The sequence below is a fragment of the Grus americana genome, chromosome 28 (assembly GCF_028858705.1).
Source record: "Grus americana isolate bGruAme1 chromosome 28, bGruAme1.mat, whole genome shotgun sequence".
NCBI lineage: Eukaryota > Metazoa > Chordata > Aves > Gruiformes > Gruidae > Grus > Grus americana.
In genome coordinates, this window is record NC_072879.1 from 2,662,405 (window position 1) to 2,683,902 (window position 21,498).

Sequence of the window (21,498 nt, forward strand, 5' to 3'; positions counted from 1 at the left end):
GGGCAGCCGCCACGGCCGAGACCCGGCGCCCATAAATCACGGGTGGGAGGAAGCCGCGTGTCGCGGCCCCTGGGCGGCCCTGGCCCCGGGGGGGGGGGGGGGTCCCGCCACCGAGTCCCCACCGGCCGCGGCTCCCGGAGCTCCCCCCCCGCAGGGACGGCGATGAGACGGAGCCGGACGGCGCTGCCCTTCCTCGGCGCGGAGGTGAGACCGGGACGGGGACCGGGACCGGGACACACCGGGAGGGACGAGGGGTTGTCCCCGGTACAAGCGTGCGCCGGGGCGGGGGGGGGCCGGGCCCCCGGGCAGCAGTAACCGGCGCTGAGCGGGAATTAATTATCCCCTTAATGGGCGGTTAATTATTATTCACCTCTGCGTAATTGCGCGCCGGCTCCGGGGGATTTTCCGGCGGGGTCCCCGGGGAGGCGGGGGGGGTCCCCTCCGATGGCGGCGGGAGGAGAGGGGGGGTGTCGCGGCGGCTCCGCGGGCTGCGGGCCGAGCCGCTCCCGGTGCACTGGCTGTGCCCTTGGCCCCGTGCCGCCTCCCCGCCCCCCGGTACCCCCGGGGTGCAGCGCAGCACCGTGCCCGGCAGGGGGCGCCCGCACGCTACCGGCGCCCGGTGAAGGGGGGTGGGGGGGGTGGGGGCTGCCCCAGGGGAGGGACCCCCGTGCTGCTGGGGGGGAAGGGGGACACCGACATCAGGCAGCGCCCCGGGAGCAGCGCCCTGCAGAGCTCCCCGGTACCCGCGTCCCTCACCGCCGCTCCGTTTCCCCGCAGCGCTGCCGTGACGCCGTCGAGGCCGCCCCGTCGGGACCGGGACCGGGGTCGGGGCCGGCGGTGGGCGCCGTCCGCCGGCGTTTCTCCGGGAGCCCGTTGCTGCCGCCGCTGGGCTGCCGGTTGGCGGAGGCGGCCCGCGGCCCCGAGCCCGAGGGCGCCCGGGTGGTCTTCACCATCGAGGAGAGCGGCCCCAGCAGCGGCGACGAGTCCGAGCCCCCCCGGTAAGAGTGAAACGGGGGGAGGTTTGCTTGCCCCGGTGGCACCGGGACGGGGTTACCGGGCAGGGGGCTGCCGTCGGTGCCGCTCCCGGTTTCAGCACCGTCGGGCGGACAGCGGCCCCGGGGTACCGGCACCGGTGGAGCACCCGGTGTCAGCGGCCGCTGTGGCACCGCGGGGCTTGGGACAAACCCCTCTGTCACCATCCCCGCTGCTCCGGCCCCGGGATGTCCATCCCGCTCACCTCCGTCCCGGTCACCCCCATCCCCGTCACCCCTGTCCCCATCACCTCTGTCCCTGTCACCCCCATCCCTGTCCCCCCACCCCCAACAGCCTGTTCCTACCCTCGTCACCTCCATCCTCGTCATCTCCATCCCCATCACCCCCATCCCCTGGCCCCATCCCCTGTCCTCATCTCCCTCACCCCCTCCTCATCCCCATCCTCTGTCCTAGCCGGGTGCCACCTCAGGGCTGGCCTGTCCCTGCCCGGAGGTGACCTCGGTCCCTCTCACGGTGGCTGCGCTGCTGCAGGGTTATTTTTGGGCTATTCCCCCACCCCGTGCCTGCCCTCAGCTCGGGGACAGCATGGGGCTGGCACAGCTGAGGGACCTGGCTCCGGTGTCACTTGCTGTCCACCCCCTGCACAGACATGTGTCCGGCGGGGACAGCCGCAGCCCAGAAGGGGACAGGGACTGGCTGTCCTGGGGATGGGGACTGGCTGTCCTGTGGCTGGTCTGGCTCCGGCTGTCCCAGGGGCTGCTGGCTGCCAGGCAGCTGGGGGGGACAGCTCGGCCCCCACCCCAATGTCCCCTGCTGTCCCCCTGTCCCAGCATCCCTCTGCCCTGATGTGCCCCCCCCAGCTTGTGCTCGCAGTCCCTTGGAAGTTGGGGGGGACCCTCCACCAGGAGCCCTCCTCTGGCAGGTTTCAGGGTCCCCATGGGTGCTGCTGGGTGGGTGCCATCTCCCATGGCCGGGCCAGCGACTCCCCCATGGGTGCCACTGCCACTGGCCAGGTCTCATCTTGCTCCTCCCTGTCCCCACCAGGCACAGCCCCACTGGGCAGCGAGGAGGGGCTGGGGTCACGATGTGAGCCCCAGGGCGGGTTTGGCTCTCATGGGTCCCTCGGTAGCACTGTGGCACAACCACGCTGTGTGTCCGGGATGCGCCAGGCTCAGACACGTCACCTGGTGGCACCGTGGTGTGCCCACACTGCATGTCCAGGGGACTCCAGGCTTAGCCGTGTCCCTCAGTGCCACCATGGCACGGCCACACCATGTGCCCAGGATGCTCCAGGCTGAAGCGTGTCCCTCGGTGGCACCATGACACATCTGTGCTGTATGTCCAGGATCCTCCAGGCTTGGCTGTGTCCCTGGTGGCACCGTGGTGTGCCCACACCACGTGTCCAAGATGCTCCAGGCTCAGCCGTGTCCCTGGGGAGCACCGTGGCACAGCCACTCTGTGTGCCCAGGCCGCTCAGGGCTCAGCGTGGCATTTTGCCGTGTGTCCGAGCAGAGCGCCCCTGCCCTTGCGGGAGCAGCTGCCACCTCCGGAACAGCAGGGTGGCCGGTGGCACGGGGCCAGCGAGGGGCCACGTGCCTGGGCAGCTGGGCGCACACCGGACCGGCACGGCCGGAGGGGACCCGCTCCATGCGCTGGCTGCCGGAGCCAGACAGTTGTTTAATTTCCCAGGCGCAGGCGGGAGGGGGATGGAAAGTTTCCCGGGGCCGCCGGGGCCAGGGCTGGGACGGCCGCGCGTTTCCTGCTCCGTACCGGCGGGCAGCGTGGCCTTGCCGTTGCCGCCGTGCCAGGGGTCTCTGAGCTGTGCCATGCTGCCCACCGCGCACTGCTCGCCGGGGGCTTCGCCAGCAGCGTCCCCCTGCAATTCCCCCCGCAATTCCCCCGTCCTCTTCAGGAAGCTCCTGATGAACCAGAGCATCCGCCTGCAGCGGCGTTTCACCGTGGCGCATCCCCTCTGGTAAGGGGGGGACGCTGGCCGGTCCCTGCGCTCGACCCTGGGTGGGCGGGAGGAGGAATTGGGCTGTGTTGCCAGGATGGGGTCGGCATGGATCCCTCCCACCATGCTGTGGTGCGTCCCCTGGGGCCACGGGGATGTGGGGAGCAGGCAGGGGACAGCGGGGGTCCCCATGCAGCCGTGGGCTGAGCTGGGCAGGGGGGAGCTGCTGGCTGAGCGTGGCTGAGCATGAACGCACTCATTGCAGCGATGGCCAGGCAGGGAACCGGCAGGTGCGACAGGCGTCTCGCCCCATGGCGGGGCGGGGGGGGAGGCCATGGCGGGGAGAGCAGAGGGGCTTTTCTGGGCACGGCAAGGCACCAAACCACCCACCGCAGCACCGCCAGGCACCTCGTTGCCCCCACAGCCCCCCCCCTTTAAGCTCTATGGGGCTTGTTTGGGGGTACCCCCCTGCCCACACTGCAGGGTGCCAGTGGGTGTTGGCCCCACCTGCGTGGGTGCTGTGGGGATCAGCAGATCCCTCCTCAGCAGCAACAGCATCTATTTATAGCGGCCCCCGGCCACCCCCCCGCCATCCGGCACCGTTCGGCGGTTATTAATGCCGACAGCCCGTCAGCAAAACGAAGGGCTTTAATTCGGCACCGGCCCCTCAGCGGGGGCTCGTGTGTGTCCCCCCCCCGCCCGCCCACCCCAGGGTCTCGGGGCTGTCCCCTGGGGTGGTGGCGGTGGGGTCAGAGGTGGTGGCACAGGGCCGGGGATGGACGCGGGCATCACCCGCGGGGCCGGCGGAGCCACAATGCGGCTTTGTGTCCCTGGTACCATCGGGGACGTGAAGCAGAGGCAGGAAAACAAGGGGCTGCGGGATGGCATGACGCGGTGGCTGGCCGGTGCTGCCGCTACTGGGGATGGCCACGCCGTAGGGACCAGGGCTGCCAGCGGCACTGCCGGAGCGGGGCGATGCTGGCGGGCAGCCGGTGCCCGTCCCGGAGGCACTCCTGCATCGGGTAGGTGCTGGGTTCCCAGAGGCGTGACGGGGACAGGGTGACCCCAGCAGTACCCGAGTTTTCCCAGTTCACCCAGCGCTCTGGGGTGGCTCGTCCCTGTCCCCGCCGTGGTGGTGGCTGCGGGAGGGGACAGGCACCGGGAGGCCCTCGCCGCGTCCCCGTGCACAGCCTTTCCCATGACCCCGGGGCCAGCGGAGCGGGGAGGGGGGGGTGAGGTGGCCATGGATGCCATGGGGACACCACAGGGTCACCGTCCCTGTTCCCACATCTCCTGTCCCCCCCATGGACCTGCACGGCTGCCAGGTGGCTCTGGTTGGGGTGTCCCCAGGCTGCCACCAGCGTGTCCCTGAGGGCTAGGGCTCGGCTTCCCTGGCCATTCTGTCCTTCAATGTCCCCTGGCTCCGTGCCGTGGCTGGGACACTGTCCCCACTGTGGGACATGGCGCTCCGAGCCGAAGCTGCTGGAGCCTTTGCAGCTTTCGAGGACTTGGGGCAATCAGGGACCATGGCTCTGGGGATGGGAACGGTTCCTGGGGGCTCCGGAGCCGGGGGCTTCAGGGCAGGGGGTCCTGTCCTGCCTGGTCACATGGGACAACCCGCCTTCGCTAGTTGGTGTCCCCAGTCCCAGACCCCGCTGTGCTGGCAGGGTACCCGGGAGGGCTCTGTGCACTGAGTTGTGCCCGTTCTCAGCCCTGGGACAAAGGAGCCAGCGGGGCCAGACTGGGCGGTGGCTGGTGTCACCACAGAGGAACCGAGCCTGGGTGTGCTGGGCTGAGCATGATGATGGCACGGAGAGCCCGGCAAACCCGGTGGCATCCATGCACCGGGCTGTGCCCCCGTACCTGTGGGCTGAGGTCCCTGGGCCGCCCGCCCCATGCCGGCCTTGTCCCCTCTCCCCTCGCAGCTTCGACCTGGAGAATGGCCCCCCGGGCCGGGGCGCGCTGGACCCCCAGGCCAGCCCGGGTGCGGGGCTGGTCCTGCAAGGCACCTTTCCCCATGGCCAGCGCCGCGAGTCCTTCCTCTACCGCTCCGACAGCGACTACGACCTGTCCCCGAAAGCCATGTCCCGCAACTCCTCCATTGCCAGCGACCTGTGAGTCTCCCCCCACCCCGACCCCCACCCTGAGTTCCCCCGTTCCCCTCCCTGAGGCTCACGCTCCCTTTGCTCCCACAGGCATGGAGAAGACATGATTGTCACGCCGTTCGCCCAGGTAGGTGCTGTCTCCGTGCTCTGGCAAGGAGGAGACATGGCCCTGCACCCAGCGCTGGGGCAGGTGTCCCGGGAAGGTCTGCCCGGCCCCAGCCCCCTCTCACCCCCCAGGTCCTGGCCAGCCTCCGCACCGTCCGGAGCAACCTGACCCACCTCCAGGACCGCGCCGGCATCAAGTGAGTCGGCTGTGGGACGAGCGAGGGTCTCGCTTGGGTGGGGGGCTCCGACCCATGGCAAGGGGGTGACACACCCCCCCACCCCCCGCCCTGGGCGTCCCAGCCGCTCAGCCCCCCCCCCCACATTTTGCAGGCGAGCGTCAAGCAGCAGCCTGCCCTCGGGGAGCAAGGCCAGCCTCACCGGTGAGTGCCGGGGGGGGGAAGACGGGGAGACGCTTTTGGGGTGAGCTGGCTGTCCCTATATCCCGGGGGATGGGTCCCGCTGGGCCCTAGGGGGTGCAGGAAAGCCCCCCCCGAGCCGGGGCAGAGCTGCGGCTTTGCCCTTTGGGATCCATGTCTGGTTTTCGGCAGCTCCTCCCGCCTGGCCGCCCTTTGCGCCGCGGCGGCGGTGGAAAGGCTCCCGTTGACGTCAAACCTTCCATTAATAAAACCCCAGCAGCGAACGGGGCCCCGTGGGAGCCCGGCTGCCCCCAGGGCTGGCTGTCACCCCACGGGGATGGCGTGGCACGCTGCCTGCCAGGGCTGCCATGGGATGGGGACGCTGTGACGGGGCTGACCCCCGTTGCCCGGGGATGCTCGGCCCTGGGTCCCGGCCCCAGCTGGTCCTCTGCATCCCCCTGCGCCCCCGGCCGCCCCGCTCAGGGGGTGATGTGAGCAGCCAAGTCGGCGAACCCCTGGGCTCGGTGCGGCACAGCCACCCATCAGGGCTCGGGGTGCCGCGGCCAGGATGCTGTGTGTGCCCCCGTGCCGGGTCGCCGTGGCGCTGGCAGGTCCCTCGCCAAGCCAGTGGCTGCCCCTGGCAGAGGATGCCCACCAGAAGCTCTCACGGGAGACCCTGGAGGAGCTGGACTGGTGCCTGGACCAGCTGGAGACGCTGCAGACCAGGCACTCGGTCAGCGAGATGGCCTCCAACAAGGTAAGGGTCCCCAGCACGGAGCTCCCCCATCACCCCAGGGAGCACGGAGACCCCTATGCTGCAGAGCCCCCCCCTGCCCCTCCCCGGGATGGGCAGACGGGGGTCCTGCCTGCCCCCTGCACCACTGAGCCCTGCGCGCTGCCCACAGTTCAAAAGGATGCTGAACCGGGAGCTGACGCACCTCTCGGAGACCAGTCGCTCGGGGAACCAGGTCTCCGAGTACATCTCCAGCACCTTCCTGGGTAAGGACCCCCCCGGGACACCGCCTGGTGTCACCTCTCTGCCGGCAGCAGGGTGGGCTTCGTGCCCACAGGGACCTGGGCACCAATCCTGTGGCACCTCGTGGCGCTGGGTGCCCGCGGGGACGGTGCCAGTGGCTGGTCCCGCTTGCTTCTTGCAAAGAAATTAAATGGGAGGAGTGGGGCGGGGGGCTGTCCCTGGTGTCCCCGTGGGATTTTCTGCCTTGGGGATGTCACAGCATTTGTGCTGTCTGGGAGCACTGGTGTGTATTGGTGCATACTGGGGAGCACTAGTGCACTGGGGCTGGGGCTGTTGGGGCCGTTCCTGCGACCCCGGGGGGGTGCCCAGGGCAGGGTTTGGGTCCCACAGCCGGCAGACGGCCCAGTGCAGGGGTGTGAGGGAAAGCGCCGGGCATCCCCCCATGCAGCCCCCCCGCGTTGCCATGGCGTCTCGGTGTTATCCGCGCCAGCTGACGTCATCGGTGTGACCAAGGGGGTGCCGCTGGGGGGAAATCAGGCTCCTGCCCTGCTCACGGCCCCCTATGCTGGCCCAGACAAGCAGCATGAGGTGGAGATCCCCTCGGCGCTGGCCAAGGACAAGGAGAAAGAGCGGAGGAAGCGCCCCATGTCCCAGATCAGTGGCGTCAGGAAGCTCACGCACGGCTCCAGCCTTGCCGCCGCCAGCATCCCCCGCTTCGGGGTGCAGACGGACCAGGAGGGGCTGCTGGCCAAGGTGGGCCCTGGCGCGGGTGACCCGGCCGGCTGCGGGGTCCCCGGTGCTGGCCCTGCATGGACCTCTGTCCCTCTGGTCCCCAGGAGCTGGAGGACACCAACAAGTGGGGGCTCAACGTGTTTAAAGTCGCCGAGTACTCGGGCAACCGCCCGCTGACGGTCATCATGTACAGCATCTTCCAGGTGAGCAATCCCAACGGGATGTCCCCGTCCCCGTGCTCGGCTGGGGACAAGCCACCTCCTGTCTCCCTGCAGGAGCGAGACCTGATGAAGACCTTCCGCATCCCCGTCGACACCTTCATCACCTACATGCTGACGCTGGAGGACCACTACCATGCCGACGTAGCCTACCACAACAACATCCACGCCGCCGATGTGGCTCAGTCCACCCATGTCCTCCTCTCCACGCCTGCGCTGGAGGTGAGCCCCAGTCCCCTAAGGCCACAGAAGCCACCAAGTGTGTCTGGCTGGGCTGTAACACATCCGCAATGTCTTTTTTCCCCATTCCCAGGCTGTCTTCACGGACCTGGAGATCATGGCTGCCATCTTCGCCAGTGCCATCCATGATGTTGACCACCCTGGTGTCTCCAACCAGTTTCTCATCAACACCAGTGAGCTGGGGTGCAGGGATGGAGCTTGGGGGGGGCATGGGGGAGCCCAGCGTCCAGGAGCCACCCTGGGGTGACCAGTGCCATCTTGCAGACTCGGAGCTGGCGCTGATGTACAATGATGCCTCGGTGCTGGAGAACCACCACCTGGCTGTGGGCTTCAAGCTTCTCCAGGAGGAGAACTGTGACATCTTCCAAAACCTGAGCAAGAAGCAGAGGCAGTCACTCCGCAAAATGGCCATTGACATGGTACGGGGAGGGGGGCCTGGACCACCCCAGGGTGGGGGGTCTGGGCTGGGGGACTTTGTGGTGGTGTCAGGCTGAGCCCCATCACCGGCTCGCCCTGCCCAGGTGCTGGCCACGGACATGTCCAAGCACATGAACCTGCTGGCGGATTTGAAAACCATGGTGGAGACCAAGAAGGTGACCAGCCTCGGGGTGCTGCTGCTGGACAACTACTCTGACCGGATCCAGGTGGGCATGGGGACACGGGTGGGGAAACCTTCCTGGCATTGCAGGCGTTGGTCCTGGCTCCGGCCAGGGCTGCCAGGATGTCCTGTTTGGTGCCACCACCCCTTCCAACCCCAGTTGGCCATGGCCAAGCGAGTACCAGGCATGGAGGTGGCAGCCCTGGGGGACAAGAGACTTCGGGTGAGCGACGCCGTGTCCGTGTTCACAGGTCCTGCAGAACATGGTGCACTGCGCCGACCTCAGCAACCCCACGAAGCCGCTGGAGCTGTACCGGCAGTGGACTGACCGCATCATGGTGGAGTTCTTCCGTCAAGGTGACCGGGAGCGGGAGAAGGGGATGGAGATCAGCCCCATGTGCGACAAGCACACAGCATCTGTGGAGAAGTCCCAGGTGGGGCAGCGGCGTGGGGCCGGGGTGGGGGCCACAGGGCCAGACCAGGGGCTCAGCTCTGCCTTCCCACAGGTGGGCTTCATTGACTTCATCGCCCACCCACTGTGGGAGACATGGGCCGACCTCGTGCACCCTGATGCCCAGGAGATCCTGGACACGCTGGAGGACAACCGGGAATGGTATCAGAGCATGATCCCACGCAGCCCGTCCCCACCGCCCGAGGGACCTGGAGCGTCCCCCACTGCCACCGACAAGTTCCAGTTTGAGCTGACGCTGGAGGAGGAGGAGGAGGGTGAGTCAGACACGGAGCTGGAAGGGGCCGAGAGCCCCTTGGATGAGGACAACAGCGGCTCCAAGACACCAGCCACGGATGACTCGGAGTTGGCTGACACTGAGCACCTGTCACCCGACCATGGGGACCGGGACTCGCCTGTCACCCGCCCCAGGGACGTGGACAACCGGCAGGCGCTGGAGGGGACGCTGCCGAAGGACGGCGGTGGCGGTGGGTGCTCAGCGCCGGGTCCCGAGGGCAGCCAGGGGCTGTGCCTGGACACGGAGGGCAACGTCACATTCCTGCCCCTGGGCACGTAGCAGCACTGGGCGGTGGGTCCCCTCGCTGCTGCAGGGACGTGGGACTGGGCGCTGCCCCGCTGAGTGCTCCCTGACTGTGGGCTGGCAGTGGAGACCACCGGCAGTGCGGGGACCGGGGCGGCCGCTGGCACGCAGAGAGACCCAAAGCGTGTCCCCGTGTGGGAGCTGGGCAGGTCCTGATGGGCATAAGGATGCTGCTCGCCCTCTCCCAGCGACTGTCCCCTGCTCCCACCTGGCGTCCCCACATACTGCTGCTGGGAAAGGGCCCTGTCCCCTTCAGAGAGGGCTTGGGGACGCTGTGCTCCTGCCCCAGCCCGGCCCTGGGGACGCCATGCCCCACAGGGCTCCAGGAGGAGGTCCCTCATGGGGCCAGGCACAGCCAAAAGCATTTTGGCGTCTCTCCAGGTGGCCCCTCGCAGAATAGCAAGCCCCACGGCGGGACACGAGGTGGGCAAAAGGTGCTGGTGACAGCCCCCAGCATGAGGGACCTCGGTCCGGCCAGGCACTGGGACACAGCACGGGCACGGTCAGCGGTTTATTTATTTGGGGACGGGTTCACTTTTTAAAGCCTTTTGTAGCTCACTTTTCAATACACGCCTCACCTAGGCGTGCTCACACGCGTTCCTGTGGCAGAAAGATGCATTTCTGCTCCACGATGAGCGCTCAAAATGCTGCGTTTGTACTTTGCACTTTGGGCTCCGGCGGGCACTGCGACCCCCCGCTGTGTTTCCGCAGGGACTGGGGCAGCCCCCGGGGTCCTTTCGGTTTCTTCCTTCACCTTCCAGAGATTAAACCTTGTTTGTATCCCCCCAAAATATGAGCCTCGTAAGTGCCTCTTTACCGTGATGCTGCCACAGCATCCACGGTCGTGCCGGTTGGACCAATGTCCCCAGGGACCGGCGTGGTTGGTGGCCCCGTCTCCTGCCATGCACCGGGGAGGGCCCTGCTCTTTGTTTGAACAAAAGTGAGCTCCTCCCTGGAAAAGTCGATCCATCACTGGCAAACACAACCAGCTAAGGTAAATATTTAATCGCCGGCTTGGCGCGGCGCAGAGCCTGTTCCTCTGCTCTTCCGCATTGCTCCCAACGGTGATTTATATCTGCAAACACGTCCCCACCCGCGGCACTGCCCTGGCACGCGGGGCCCCGCCAGCTTTCGCCCACCGCACGCCCCGTGCTCCCCTGTCGGCAGCGGGGCCGCGGGAGCCGGATGCTCCTTTCCCAGCCCAGCCGGTTTCCAGGGCTTGGCCGGGAGTGCCGGGTGCCGCACAGGCTGGCGGGTGGCTCTGCAGCATCCCTGCTCCATGGGTGGGTGCTCGGTGTCCCCCCATCCCTCCTGACAGAGCAGGGCCATGTGCCAGCAGGGTGGTAGGAACCAGACGAGGCTCCGTGATCGCAGAGCTCCTCAACGGCCTCATGCTGCACCCAGATCTGGGCTCTGCACCAGGCTGGGGCTGGGAGCGCAGCAGGAGCTGGTTGAAAAAGCCCTTTTCACCCCTTGCTGGCTGAAGGGCTGCAGCATCCATGCACCAAGGAGGGTGGTGGCTCCAGGCAGAGCCCCAGAGCCCAGCTGGGGTGACTGGCTCTGTCCTCCCACGGGCTGCAGCATCCTTGGCGAGTCCCCGCGGTGGCGAGGAGCCGTACTAGGACAGAGGCCCTCGAGTCCCCAAGGTCCAACACACTGCCACAGGAAAGGCAGGGCTGGCCTAGGAGGCTCCTGGGGCCTGCTGGGCTTCGGGCAGGGCAGGGGCAGGCCCGGGCAAAGGCAAGGCCAGCGGGCAGGGGAGCGCTGCTGTCCCGGGGCCTGCAGAGCCCCTGGCCAGGCCCCCGCTGCCCTCCCACGGGGTCACCATATGCTGCCTCCCCCTAATCCCCGATTGCTGCAGGGCGAGGGAGGACGAAGGGGCCCGGGCAGGACATGGCCACCCACTTGTGCCCCCTGCCCCCCCAAGCTGGCCTGTGCATTGGGGGCACTGGGGGCACTGGGGGCACTGGGGCTCACCGTAGGGCCAGATGCCCGTCAGGGGATGGGGTCAGGCTGCCCGTGGCTGCAGGCCTGAGGGGGGCTGCGGGCCGCGCTGGCCATCCCGATAGAGGGTCATGTCGTGACAGAGGAGGCTGTAAGGGCTCGCCCCACCTTGAGCGGAGAGAGCTCGCCCTTCCCCCCGCCCCCCCCCGCGAACAGGAATGGTCCGCCCCGCGCCCCCCGCCCCGCGAGGGGATGGTTCAGCCCCCGGCCCCCAGGGCGCCACCGGGCCGCACCACTGCGCGCTGCGAGGGGGGTCGGCGCCCAGCACCGCGCCGGGAGGGGGGGTCTCTTCCCCCCTCCCCTCCCCTCCCGCTGTGGCACCCGCCGGCTGTCCATCACAGCGCGCTGCCGGCCAATCAACGCTCCTCCTCCGGAGCCCGTCTGTGACGTCGCGCTCTTATTTACATGCCTCGCCCCGCCTCCCCCCGCGGCGACGTCATCCGGGTCTGCAACCGCCGGGGCGGCGCGCGCCGCTGCTGCAGTTGCTGCAGGAGGAGGCGGCGGCGCGAGCGCGGGCTAGAGGTGAGCGCGCGCCCCCGCGCCCCCCCCCCCCATCCGCGCCCCCCGGGCACCCCCCGGCACCGGGGGCGGTGGCAGCGGCTGCATCGCGCCGGGGGCAGGGAGGGGCAGGCGGGCGGGCGCTGCTCGGGGAGGGGTTGCACGGCAGCTGGCTGCCGGGGATGGCGGCTGCAGCGGGGGGGCCGCACTGCCCGCTGCAGAGGCGGGGGGGGGGGGGGTTATCCCGGTGCACCGGGGTGCGGCGGGGACCGGCCGGGTGCATCGGGCTCGGGCCTGTGGGGAGGGGCAGGGGCTGAGCCCCCTTCCCTGCAGCACCTTGCACCTCCTCCCTGCAGCACCCTGCAACACCCTGCTCTCCCCTCACCCCCCCCCCCCCGCAGCACCCTGCGCACCCCCTCCCCAGCAGCACCCTGCACCCCGCAGTGCCCGCTGCCCGGCATTCCCGTGCTCCACCCTGCAGCACCCTGCATCTGCAGCACCCTGCACCTCCGGGCAAACACCCACCTCTGTGCACCCCTGCCCGACATCGCCCCCCCCCCAGCGCTGAGCACCCTCCCCGCAGCACCCACAGCACCACACTGTGCTGCCGGGCTGGGCACAGCATGTGGGGGCACCACTGCAGGTGCCATTTTGCGGGGAGATGCAGGAGAGGCTGCAGCACCCCGGCTGCCAGCTTGCACCCCTGCCAGGGTCAGCCCCCCCCCCCCCCCGCCCCCGTGCCAGCAAACACCGGGGTCCACACGCCCCATGTTTGCTGTGGGCACCGTCTTGGGGTCCCTGCGTTGGGGGTGACAGGAGCCGGCCTGGCAGAGCCCTTCAGGGCCGAGCAACCTCACTGACGGCAGCACGCCTCGCCCATCCCACAGCAAAATGGGACTTAACCGTGCCCGCACCGGTGGGAAACGGCTCCAGACTGCGGCACTGGTGTCACCCGGGGCCCGGCATTGTCTGATTTTGCAACTGTCCCCGTCACGGCCTCTTCTCCGCCTTGCAGATGGCGTCTGCTACCGACTCCCGCTATGGGCAGAAGGAATCCTCGGACCAGAACTTCGATTACATGTTCAAGATCCTGATCATCGGCAACAGCAGTGTGGGGAAAACCTCTTTCCTCTTCCGGTACGCCGACGACTCCTTCACGCCTGCCTTCGTCAGCACTGTGGGCATCGACTTCAAGGTCAAGACCATCTACCGAAACGACAAGCGCATCAAGCTGCAGATTTGGGTGAGACCCCCCAGGGGTGTCCCTGCTGGTCCCCATGCTGGCATGGGGGTGCGTTGCACGGAGGGGGGAACGGTTGGTGTGGGGCTGCTCCGCCATTTGCTGGGGCTGGAAGCGCCGGGGGGGGGTGATGCCAGGGGTGCCCCCGGCTGGGCTGCACTGCTGGTGGGGAGGGACATGTCCCTGGGGACCCCGCTGTCCCCCGGAGCACCCCGAGGGGTGGCTGGACCCTGCAAGCTGCCGGTGGCCCCAGGGGGGGTGACGTGCTGCTCCCCCCGGCCAGGACACAGCCGGCCAGGAGCGGTACCGCACCATCACCACCGCCTACTACCGCGGCGCCATGGGCTTCATCCTGATGTACGACATCACCAACGAGGAGTCCTTCAACGCCGTGCAGGACTGGTGAGCACCTGGGTGGGCTCCAGGGACTTCCCCCCCCTTCTGTCTTTCACGGGCATCCCCCCCCAACGCGGTGCTCTGCCCCCCCCCCCCCCGTGTGATTTTTCCCCCTTTGCCTCCCCTGAAGGTCCACCCAGATCAAGACCTACTCCTGGGACAACGCCCAGGTCCTGCTGGTGGGGAACAAGTGTGACATGGAGGACGAACGCGTTGTCTCCTCGGAGAAAGGCCGCCAGCTCGCCGAGCACCTGGGTGAGTTGGGGAGGGGGGGCAGCAGCAGGAGCCACCCCAGCGCGGATAATTTAGTTAGGGGTTCAATTCCCTCACCGTAATTCTTCTGCTTTGATAGCGATGACTTATCACCCAAGGGGGGGGAAAAAGAAAATTAAAAAAAAAAAAAAGGTGTAATTAAGCTGCGAGCGGCGGGGCGGGGAGATGGCGGTTTCTGTTACTCGCCGGCAGGAAAAATCGGGCGCCTGCGGGTGGGTGCAGGGGCAGGTTGCAGCCGGGTGGTCCGGGCGTGCGATACATGCAGCCCTTCAATATTTAACGAGGGGAGGAGCAGCTGGAAAAGGTTTCCGATGTTGGGATGCAGGGCTGCGGTGGGGTGGGGGTTTGCGGCCCTGATGGCCGTGGTCGTCCGTTCCCCCATCCCCCCCCAGGTTTTGAGTTTTTCGAGGCCAGCGCCAAGGACAACATCAACGTCAAGCAGACCTTCGAGCGGCTGGTGGACATCATCTGTGAGAAGATGTCAGAGTCACTGGATACGGCCGACCCGGCGGTCACTGGCGCCAAGCAGGGCCCCCAGCTCACGGACCAGCAGGCCCCCCCGCACCAGGACTGTGCCTGCTAGGGCCAGCCCCCCCCTCTACATCCCCCAAAAATCGGTCAGTGCACCCCCCCTCCACCGCTGCTCCCCCCCACTCCCCGAGCCCCTCTTCTTGGGGGTCCCGCAGGGGTTTTTGCTGCTGATACCTCCGAAAGGGCTGCGGCCCCTCTAGGAGCCTCCCCCCCTTCAGTTAGGCGGTGCCCCCCCCCCTAATTTATTTTTAAGCCTGGGCTGGTAGAAAACTCCCCCGTTCTGCTTTTTCTTGCTCCACGAGCCCTGCTCTCCAAGGAATACTGTTTTCTCTGCTCGCAACCGCTGGCTCCCATCGCTCCCCTCCCCGCCAGCCCCGTCCCTCTCCAGGGGAAGCGGGGACAGGCCCCCTGCTCGGGTGGGGGGGTGCGATGGGACGCCAAAACCTCACGTCCTGGCTGAGACTCCCCGTGTCCCCCTCTCCCCAGCCCGGCAGATGTCCTGCCTAGGGCTCTTTGTGCCCGGCTCTCCTTCCCTGTCCCCCCCCCCCCCCGTGGATGGATATTTCCTAACTCTTGTTTATTTGTATAAATAGATGCTAATTTATGCTCCCGCTGTCTTCCTCCTTGTACATAAGAAAAATTCCTTGTAAATAGGCGTAGGAAGTGACGCTGTGCGCGTGACCTGCAGTGCTGTGGCTGTGTTGGTGCATTTATTATTATTATTTTTTTTCCCTCAGTGTGGTAACCTTGCTTGTGAATATCACTTTTAAAAAAAAAAAAAATCTATTATTTAAAGGTTTAAAAGAAAAATAAAATAATTAAAAAAAAAAAAAATACATGAGCGAGGCCAGCCAAGCAAACTGTAGCAAATTAGCCCTGGTTTGGGGCTAAAATGATTTAAAAAAAAAAAAAAAAAATCTTTGCAGAGCTCCCGGTTTTGGCGAGCGAGGGGGTGAGTGGGGCTTGGAGGAGCGTGGCTAATTTGCTGCAGGGCCTTCGGCTCCTCGTGTGTTCCTGTAGTACCGTGCTTCTGTGGAGACTGTGAATAAGTGGATATTCCTGTAGCGATGACAGACCCGGAGGTCTTGCTGCCCTCTATTTATTTTTCTTGGAGCGCTGTGTCTTTATTTTACAGATTTCCCCCCCTCCCAAGGGCGACCCTGTTTCCCTCCCTTCCCCTTTCCTATTTTTTGTGAAGTTTACTTATGGAAGTTACACTGTACTGTACAAATGTCAAAAGTGTCAAAAAAAAAAAAATACAATTTCCTAAAAATCACGGTATATTAAAGAAATGTTGTGAAGAAATAAATCAATGCTCATCACCGGTTGCTCGGGGTTGTTGCAGGTGGAGAGGGGGCAGCGGGCTGGTTCTCTGCTTGGCGTTGATAACCTCGTGCTGTCGAGCTTGTTCCCAGAGGAGCAAAACTGATCTGGTTTCTTAATTAGCGTTTATCAAATGGCTCCTGCAACCTGGCTCGCTGCAGGGGGAGGGCTGGTGTGTCGTTTCCCCCCACCCTGGGGCTGGGTGGCAGGAGGGATGAGGACAGAGCAGCTTTAAACTTGAGGGGGGAAAAAAAAAAAAAAACATTTAGGTGATTTTCATCAATGCTGGAAATAAATAATTTCCCAGTTTGGGAAGTGGGTGTCCAGCTTGCCTGGAGGGGGTGGGGGGGGGGGCATTGGGACACGGGGAGCTTTGCCTTAAACCCCCCCCGCCGCAACTGCCTCCGGGTTGACTCTGCTGCCGTCAAACCTGCGATCGCACCGCTATTTTTATAAAAATTGGGTGGCTGCAGCCCAGCAGAGCCCACGCGTGGTGCCGGGGGGTGGGTGCGCGGTGGAGCAAAAGGGAGACGAGGCAGCCAGGGGGGTGGGGGTGGGGGGGGTGAGGGAGTTCTTTTGGCTGGAAGACAAAAAAAAAGGAGCAGGGAAAGGTCTGAGGAGTGGCACTGAGAGCGGAGAGGCAGCCGCCAAAGCAGGAGCAAGGCAGAGACTGGAGTTGCTGCTTCTCAGAAGAGCAAAGGAGGTTGTTGGAGGGGAGCAAAGGGCCAGCCTTGCCCTGGAGAAGGGGAAAAAAAAAACCTGGCTGGAGCGAGGGGGGAGCACTGTGGGGACTTTCCCTGGGGCACTGAAGGCAAAGCGTAGCTGCGGCAGCTCCTCCCTGCCCCGGCAGCTCAGGCTCTGTGAACGAATACAAAGAAAGAAATCAGCTTTACAGGCTAGCCTGCAACACCAGAGTCGTTAAAAATACCCAAACTCATCATTGCAATCAGTAGATGAGTTAATCAGCGAGATCTGCACAGGCTGCAGCGAGTCACAGACGGTGGTGGCGGTGGTCTCTGGCTATCATGTTCCTTGGGTGGATTGAGCCGTGCTGGCCAGGACACCCAGAAAAATCATTTGCCATGGGCAGGAGCCTCTGAAAACGTCGCAGTCGCTGAGAGCAGCTGCCTCTTTACCTCCCGACACTGCACTGGTTCTCATGCGGCAAGTTGTGCTCAGCACTCGGGGGGCTGCCAGGCTAGAAAAAAGGAGACATGGCGCATGTTTGGCGTGAGCCCGGCTGGCCGTGGCGGTGCGGCACGGCTGCGTGGCTCTGTGGTTGCTGGCGCTCACCCTGTGCTTGAGGTAGGAGAGGTAGGTGTCCCAGCCCAGCGTGATCACGTTGATGTAAACCACCCGGTACTTGGGGGGGACGAAGAGGAAATTCATGAGCTGAGCCGCCGGCCAGACACACCAGTCAGCCTGTCGAGAGCAAAGAGCAGCCGGACACTCCCTGCCAGAGCCCAGTTCCCACCAGGGGTGGGAGGGAGAGCTTGGGGCGGGGGGGGGAGGGGTATTTACCTTGTAGAATTCCCAAAATTTCTCCTTCAGCTCCTCCCAGCTCTCCTCTAGAGACTGGCCCTCCAGTGTGCCCATGCCTGCGGGGACAGATGGCCGTCAGTGGGGACTGGAGCGCCCACGAGGCTCCACACTGGGGGGCGCAGATGGGAATTACCAGCTCAGCTTTGCGGGATGCCGAAAAATGCCAAAAAAAACCCAACCCCCACTGTGGGAGGGAAGGACAGCGGTGGCACCAGCTGGAGGGAGGGAGCCCCGAGAAACCCACATCCACCCCACCAAGGGAGGGTGACAGGCGTCAGGCCGGCACCCCCCGATGCTGTAACACGTCACTTGTCAGCTCGGACCACGCTCACTCCTCAGCGACGCTGACAGAAGGTGGGTGCTGCTGCGTACCGAGGAAGTACCAGGCGCCCAGGGCGGGTGATGCCACCAGCTGGTCGATAAGGACTTTCTTCAGGACGGTTTTCAGCCCCCGCACGCCCCGCGCCGGGAAGGTGACGTCCAGCCAGAGATACCAGTAGTGCATCAGCGGGCCCATGCTGCAGCCTATGGCGAACATGCGACCTGCAACACAACACCGCCCCGGCGACCGATGCATTATTTATGTGACACCCCTGCCCCCCCCCCTCCTCGGGCTCCCCCAAAAGCAGGTCCGGCCCTGGGGAAGACACAACGGGAGTGTGGCTTTGCACGGTGCCAGACCCCAATTTCCCGCCCCGTGATAACGAGGATGAATTAAACAACGTGTCAGGCTGCCCCTCCCCGGTTGATGTGTACCCCCAACTCCCCCCTTCGGGTTGTCACCTGTGCGTGCCACCTGGGGCTCAGTGTCCGGGTGCTGGCGGCGGTGCCAGGCCTGCTGCAGCGTGTCGCCGGCGGCCAGCAGCACGCCGCAGCTCGCCGTGTTGGTCAGCAGCAGCAGGCGGCCGGTGAAAAGCGGCTTCCAGCAGCGCAGGAGCCACCGGCCCCTCGCCAGCATCCTGCAGGGACACCCCCCCCCCCCGCGCCCTGCCATGGGGGTCAGTGGGTTGGAGCCACCTCCCCCTCCCCCAGCCCCCCCGATGTAACGTCACCCCGTCACCCCGTGCCCCCCAGTCCCTCCTGCGTCCCCCCAGTTGTCCATCCTGTGCTCCCCAGCCCCCCCAGTTAGCACTGCTGTACCCCTCTCCCCCCGTGCCCCGTCACTCCTGCTGCACCCCCCGTTCCCCCTGCCGAACGCCCTCCGCTCACTCCTGCACCCCCCATTTACTCCCCTCTGCCCCCCCAGTTCCCCCTCTCGTGCTCCCAGTCCTCCCAGTCCCTCCTGCCCCCCCCCCCCAAGTTGCCCCCACCCCCCCGGACACCCCCCCAATTACCCTGTGCTCCCCCCGCCCATCCCGGACCCCCCAGCCGCCCCCCCCCCGCCGCGTCCCCCGTTCCCCCCCCCCCGCTTACCGCCGCGCGCTTCCGCCACCGGCACGCGGAAGAGGGGGCACGTCTCGTGACGCTACGCCTTCCGCTTCCGGCGTCCGCCATGACACCTACCGAGGCCTAGGTGGCCGCCATGACACCTACCGAGGCCTAGGTGGCCGCCATGACACCTATCGAGGCAGCCGCGTTTCCGCGGGGCCGGGAGGAGGCCAGGCCCGGCGCCCCGGGGCCCAGCTCCCGTTCCTCCCCCGTACCCCCCGGTCGCCCCCTCCCCGCTGCCCCCAACACACCACTCCGGAGCCTTTTGTTTTTCCATAAAAAACCCCATCCTTTTTATTTGCTGCTCGCTCGGTGCTCCCACGCCGTCCCTCAGCGCTTGCAGCCGGCCGGGGCCTTCCGGGCTGCGGAGCCCTGACAGGCTTCGGGCTTCTCCCCCTGCCAGAGAGCGGCGGGTAGAGCCATGGTAGGGACGGGGACAGGGACGGAGACATGTCCCCCAGCCCTGCCGGGCCCCAACCCACCTGGTAGAGGCGGCAGATGAGCCCCAGCAGCGAGGCCTCGGCCTGCGCCTGCAGCTCGTCCGTGTGCTTCTGTGAGGGGAAGGAGATGGGGCTGGGAAAGGGGGTCCCTGTGGTGCCCCCCTGCCCCACCTGGCACCCTGGTTCCCCTCCTCGTACCCCATTGATGACGATCCAGGGCACGTATTGGTGCGGGGGGTCCAGCGCCTCGGTCAGCTGGGCGTTGTGGTGCATCAGGGTGGCCCCCGTGTCCCCCTGCACGCAGGCGGTGATTCGGCCCCCATCCAGCTGCGGGGCGTAGATCTGCAGGCACTGCCAGGGAGAGGGGGGACGCACGCACGGTCAGGGGGACGGGGACATCCCTGCGGTGGGGGACGGGGAAGGGGACATACGGCTTCCAGGTTCTTGGTGACGGAGCTGCCTGACTCCAGGCAGAAGATGACAGGGAAGTAGGTGCTGAAGTTCTTGGCCTCATGCATCACGCAGGTCTACAGGGACAGGACGGGTGGTGAGGGGCTTCTGGACCCTCCAATGCCACCACCATGGGGACAGGGACTGTCGCCGTCACCTCGATCATGTTGCCCAAACACTCCTCCGGACCGTGCTGGCACTGGAAGTGCCACTTCCCGCTGACGTTCCTCTCCTGCGGGACCAACCGGTTCTGAGCGGGGCCGGCAGCACCGGGACGAGCGCCCGCAGCACCGGGTCGGGCCAGCTCCTACCTCAGCGTTGCCATAGGGCACCAGGGTGATGCTCACGGCGTCGGCGGGCAGCAGCAGCCAGGAGGTGAAGAGCTCCTGGATCAGGAACCAGCGACAGGCCGGGCACAGGCTCTCGTAGTACAGGCTCACCTCTACGGGAGCGGCCGCTGAGCGCGAGAGGTTGGTGCAGTGGCTCTCCGCCTGCGTGCGGGAAGGTTTTGGGGTGCATGGGGAGGTATGGCTGCAGCATCCCCCCCATATTTGCAGGGGATGGGGTAAAGCTCCTGGGGTGTGGGGCAGGAGGGGGATGAAGGGGTGCAGGGCCAGGAGGGAAGTGAGAGCAGCCAGGGGCCTCCCCCAGCCGCAGGATCCCATGTGCCGCTGACACGCAGCGCTGGGGCTTTCCAGGGGAACTTCCCCAAAATATTTTGGGAGAAAACATATCCGGCAGGGCTGGGATGCACCTGGGTGGGGGTACAGCCCAGCACCCACCGCCGCGTGGTGGCTGCAGCCCTGGGGGGCTCTGCCGGACCCACTGTGGCAGCAGTGTCACCGTCCGGGGATGTTCAGGGCGGAATAAGCTGAAAAGCCGTTTTATGCTGAAAAAGCAGAAGTGCCAGCAGCGCCCGGGGAAGGGTTGGGGTCGGGGTCTGGCTGCAGCACAGCGCTTCCCTGGGGATGCCAGCGATGCCGGGGAGTGCCGTGGTGCCAGCATGGCACTGGGGCTCTGAGCATCGCCACGGCCCGCCAGTCTGTGCCGCAGGGTTGCTCAGAGCCCGCACTTGCACCAGGTACCGCAGTTGGGTGATGCCCTGACACCGTCCCCGCACACCCCAGCCCCGCTCGCCGGGCAGGCAGCCAGCCCCGCATGAGCCGTTTTGGTGGGACGCGTTCCCGCATGCCGGGCGGCCGTGCCCTGCATGGGTGGGTGGCCGGGGTGGCCCCGGCACCGGCAGCTCTGACCTGGCAAGCGATGGCGATCTCCCGCGAGCTGCACCAGAGGTGGGCTGGGTAGTCACAGCCGGGAAAGGCCACCCCGAGCCCCGGGGCCAGCAGGGCGACCAGTGCCAGGAGAGCCAGTGGCACCATGGGGGCCATGGGGACAGCGGGGTGGCACGGAGGCGAGTCGGTTCCCGCAAGGACTTTTAAAGCCCGGCTGCGCCCGCCTCCACACACCCTTCCTGCCCGGCTCAACCAGCCTCCTCATGTGACACTGACGCTGCTGACTCACGCGGGGCGCCTGGCTCCAGCCACCTTGTCCCCCCTGGTTCTGGCCACCCCATCCCCCCTGTCCCGCCGGGGACCGCAGCCCCGAATCGTGGCTTTGGGGTCACAAGCCTTGGCCCCAGCCCTGCGGGTTGCAACAGGTTGGGGGACAGAAACCCAACCCTAAGCAGCCCACGCTCGGGTGAGGGGTGGGTCCCTGCTGGACCCTGCCGGGGTGTGCCGAGCCCCCGCAGAGCCCCCCCAGGCTGGGTACAGGTGCCGAAGCCCCCCTGGGCTGGGAGCTCCAGGTGCGGGCAGGGGGTGCTGCCCAAAATACCCCCTGGGCTTATTTCTGAGGCTGCGCGTGGAGGAACCTCGTACTTCCCCTGCTGTTTATAGCCGTTTCTGGCTGTTTCTCGCCCCTTTCGGGCTCAGTTGCCACCTCCTCGCTTGCCTGGCCTGCGAGCTCGGGGCTGACCCCTGCGTGCCCCAGCCCAGCAAGACCCCGGGGGCAGGGAGCAGAGCCCTGGCACAGCCCAGCACCGTCCGGT

The 21,498-nt window shown here is 66.3% G+C and overlaps 4 protein-coding genes across 5 annotated transcripts; 2 read left to right on the top strand and 2 right to left on the bottom strand.

Annotated features, from left to right (window-relative positions):
* The first annotated feature begins 27 nt into the window (after positions 1 to 27).
* PDE4C (phosphodiesterase 4C) lies at positions 28 to 10,106 on the top strand. 2 transcript variants are annotated; one of them, XM_054805603.1, is made up of 16 exons: positions 28 to 204; positions 778 to 998; positions 4,873 to 5,061; positions 5,143 to 5,179; positions 5,290 to 5,354; positions 5,488 to 5,537; positions 6,158 to 6,270; positions 6,419 to 6,512; positions 7,064 to 7,242; positions 7,326 to 7,424; positions 7,497 to 7,661; positions 7,753 to 7,852; positions 7,944 to 8,098; positions 8,201 to 8,323; positions 8,529 to 8,711; positions 8,784 to 10,106. In XM_054805603.1, the coding sequence occupies exons 1-16, from the start codon at positions 163 to 165 to the stop codon at positions 9,300 to 9,302; spliced, it is 2,334 nt and encodes a 777-aa protein (XP_054661578.1). In that variant the 5' UTR covers positions 28 to 162; the 3' UTR covers positions 9,303 to 10,106. The 2 variants fall into 2 exon arrangements, with proteins under 2 accessions (XP_054661578.1, XP_054661579.1); XM_054805604.1 differs by lacking the exons at positions 28 to 204; positions 778 to 998 and adding an exon at positions 3,772 to 3,969.
* A 1,643-nt stretch (positions 10,107 to 11,749) lies between these two features.
* RAB3A (RAB3A, member RAS oncogene family) lies at positions 11,750 to 15,577 on the top strand. The gene is made up of 5 exons (XM_054805620.1): positions 11,750 to 11,852; positions 12,844 to 13,071; positions 13,352 to 13,470; positions 13,595 to 13,719; positions 14,130 to 15,577. Exons 2-5 carry the CDS (start codon positions 12,844 to 12,846, stop codon positions 14,318 to 14,320), a joined length of 663 nt encoding a protein of 220 aa, XP_054661595.1. The 5' UTR covers positions 11,750 to 11,852; the 3' UTR covers positions 14,321 to 15,577.
* Positions 13,497 to 18,682, bottom strand: MPV17L2 (MPV17 mitochondrial inner membrane protein like 2). The gene is made up of 6 exons (XM_054805625.1): positions 18,547 to 18,682; positions 17,917 to 18,120; positions 17,506 to 17,676; positions 17,113 to 17,189; positions 16,885 to 17,013; positions 13,497 to 16,789 (listed from the first exon to the last, which is right to left on the bottom strand). The coding sequence occupies exons 2-6, from the start codon at positions 18,089 to 18,091 to the stop codon at positions 16,724 to 16,726; spliced, it is 618 nt and encodes a 205-aa protein (XP_054661600.1). The 5' UTR covers positions 18,092 to 18,120; positions 18,547 to 18,682; the 3' UTR covers positions 13,497 to 16,723.
* Positions 18,683 to 18,824: 142 nt separating this feature from the next.
* IFI30 (IFI30 lysosomal thiol reductase) lies at positions 18,825 to 20,930 on the bottom strand. The gene is made up of 7 exons (XM_054805619.1): positions 20,705 to 20,930; positions 19,763 to 19,942; positions 19,609 to 19,683; positions 19,433 to 19,528; positions 19,200 to 19,352; positions 19,044 to 19,112; positions 18,825 to 18,957 (listed from the first exon to the last, which is right to left on the bottom strand). Exons 1-7 carry the CDS (start codon positions 20,837 to 20,839, stop codon positions 18,892 to 18,894), a joined length of 774 nt encoding a protein of 257 aa, XP_054661594.1. The 5' UTR covers positions 20,840 to 20,930; the 3' UTR covers positions 18,825 to 18,891.
* Positions 20,931 to 21,498: the final 568 nt, after the last annotated feature.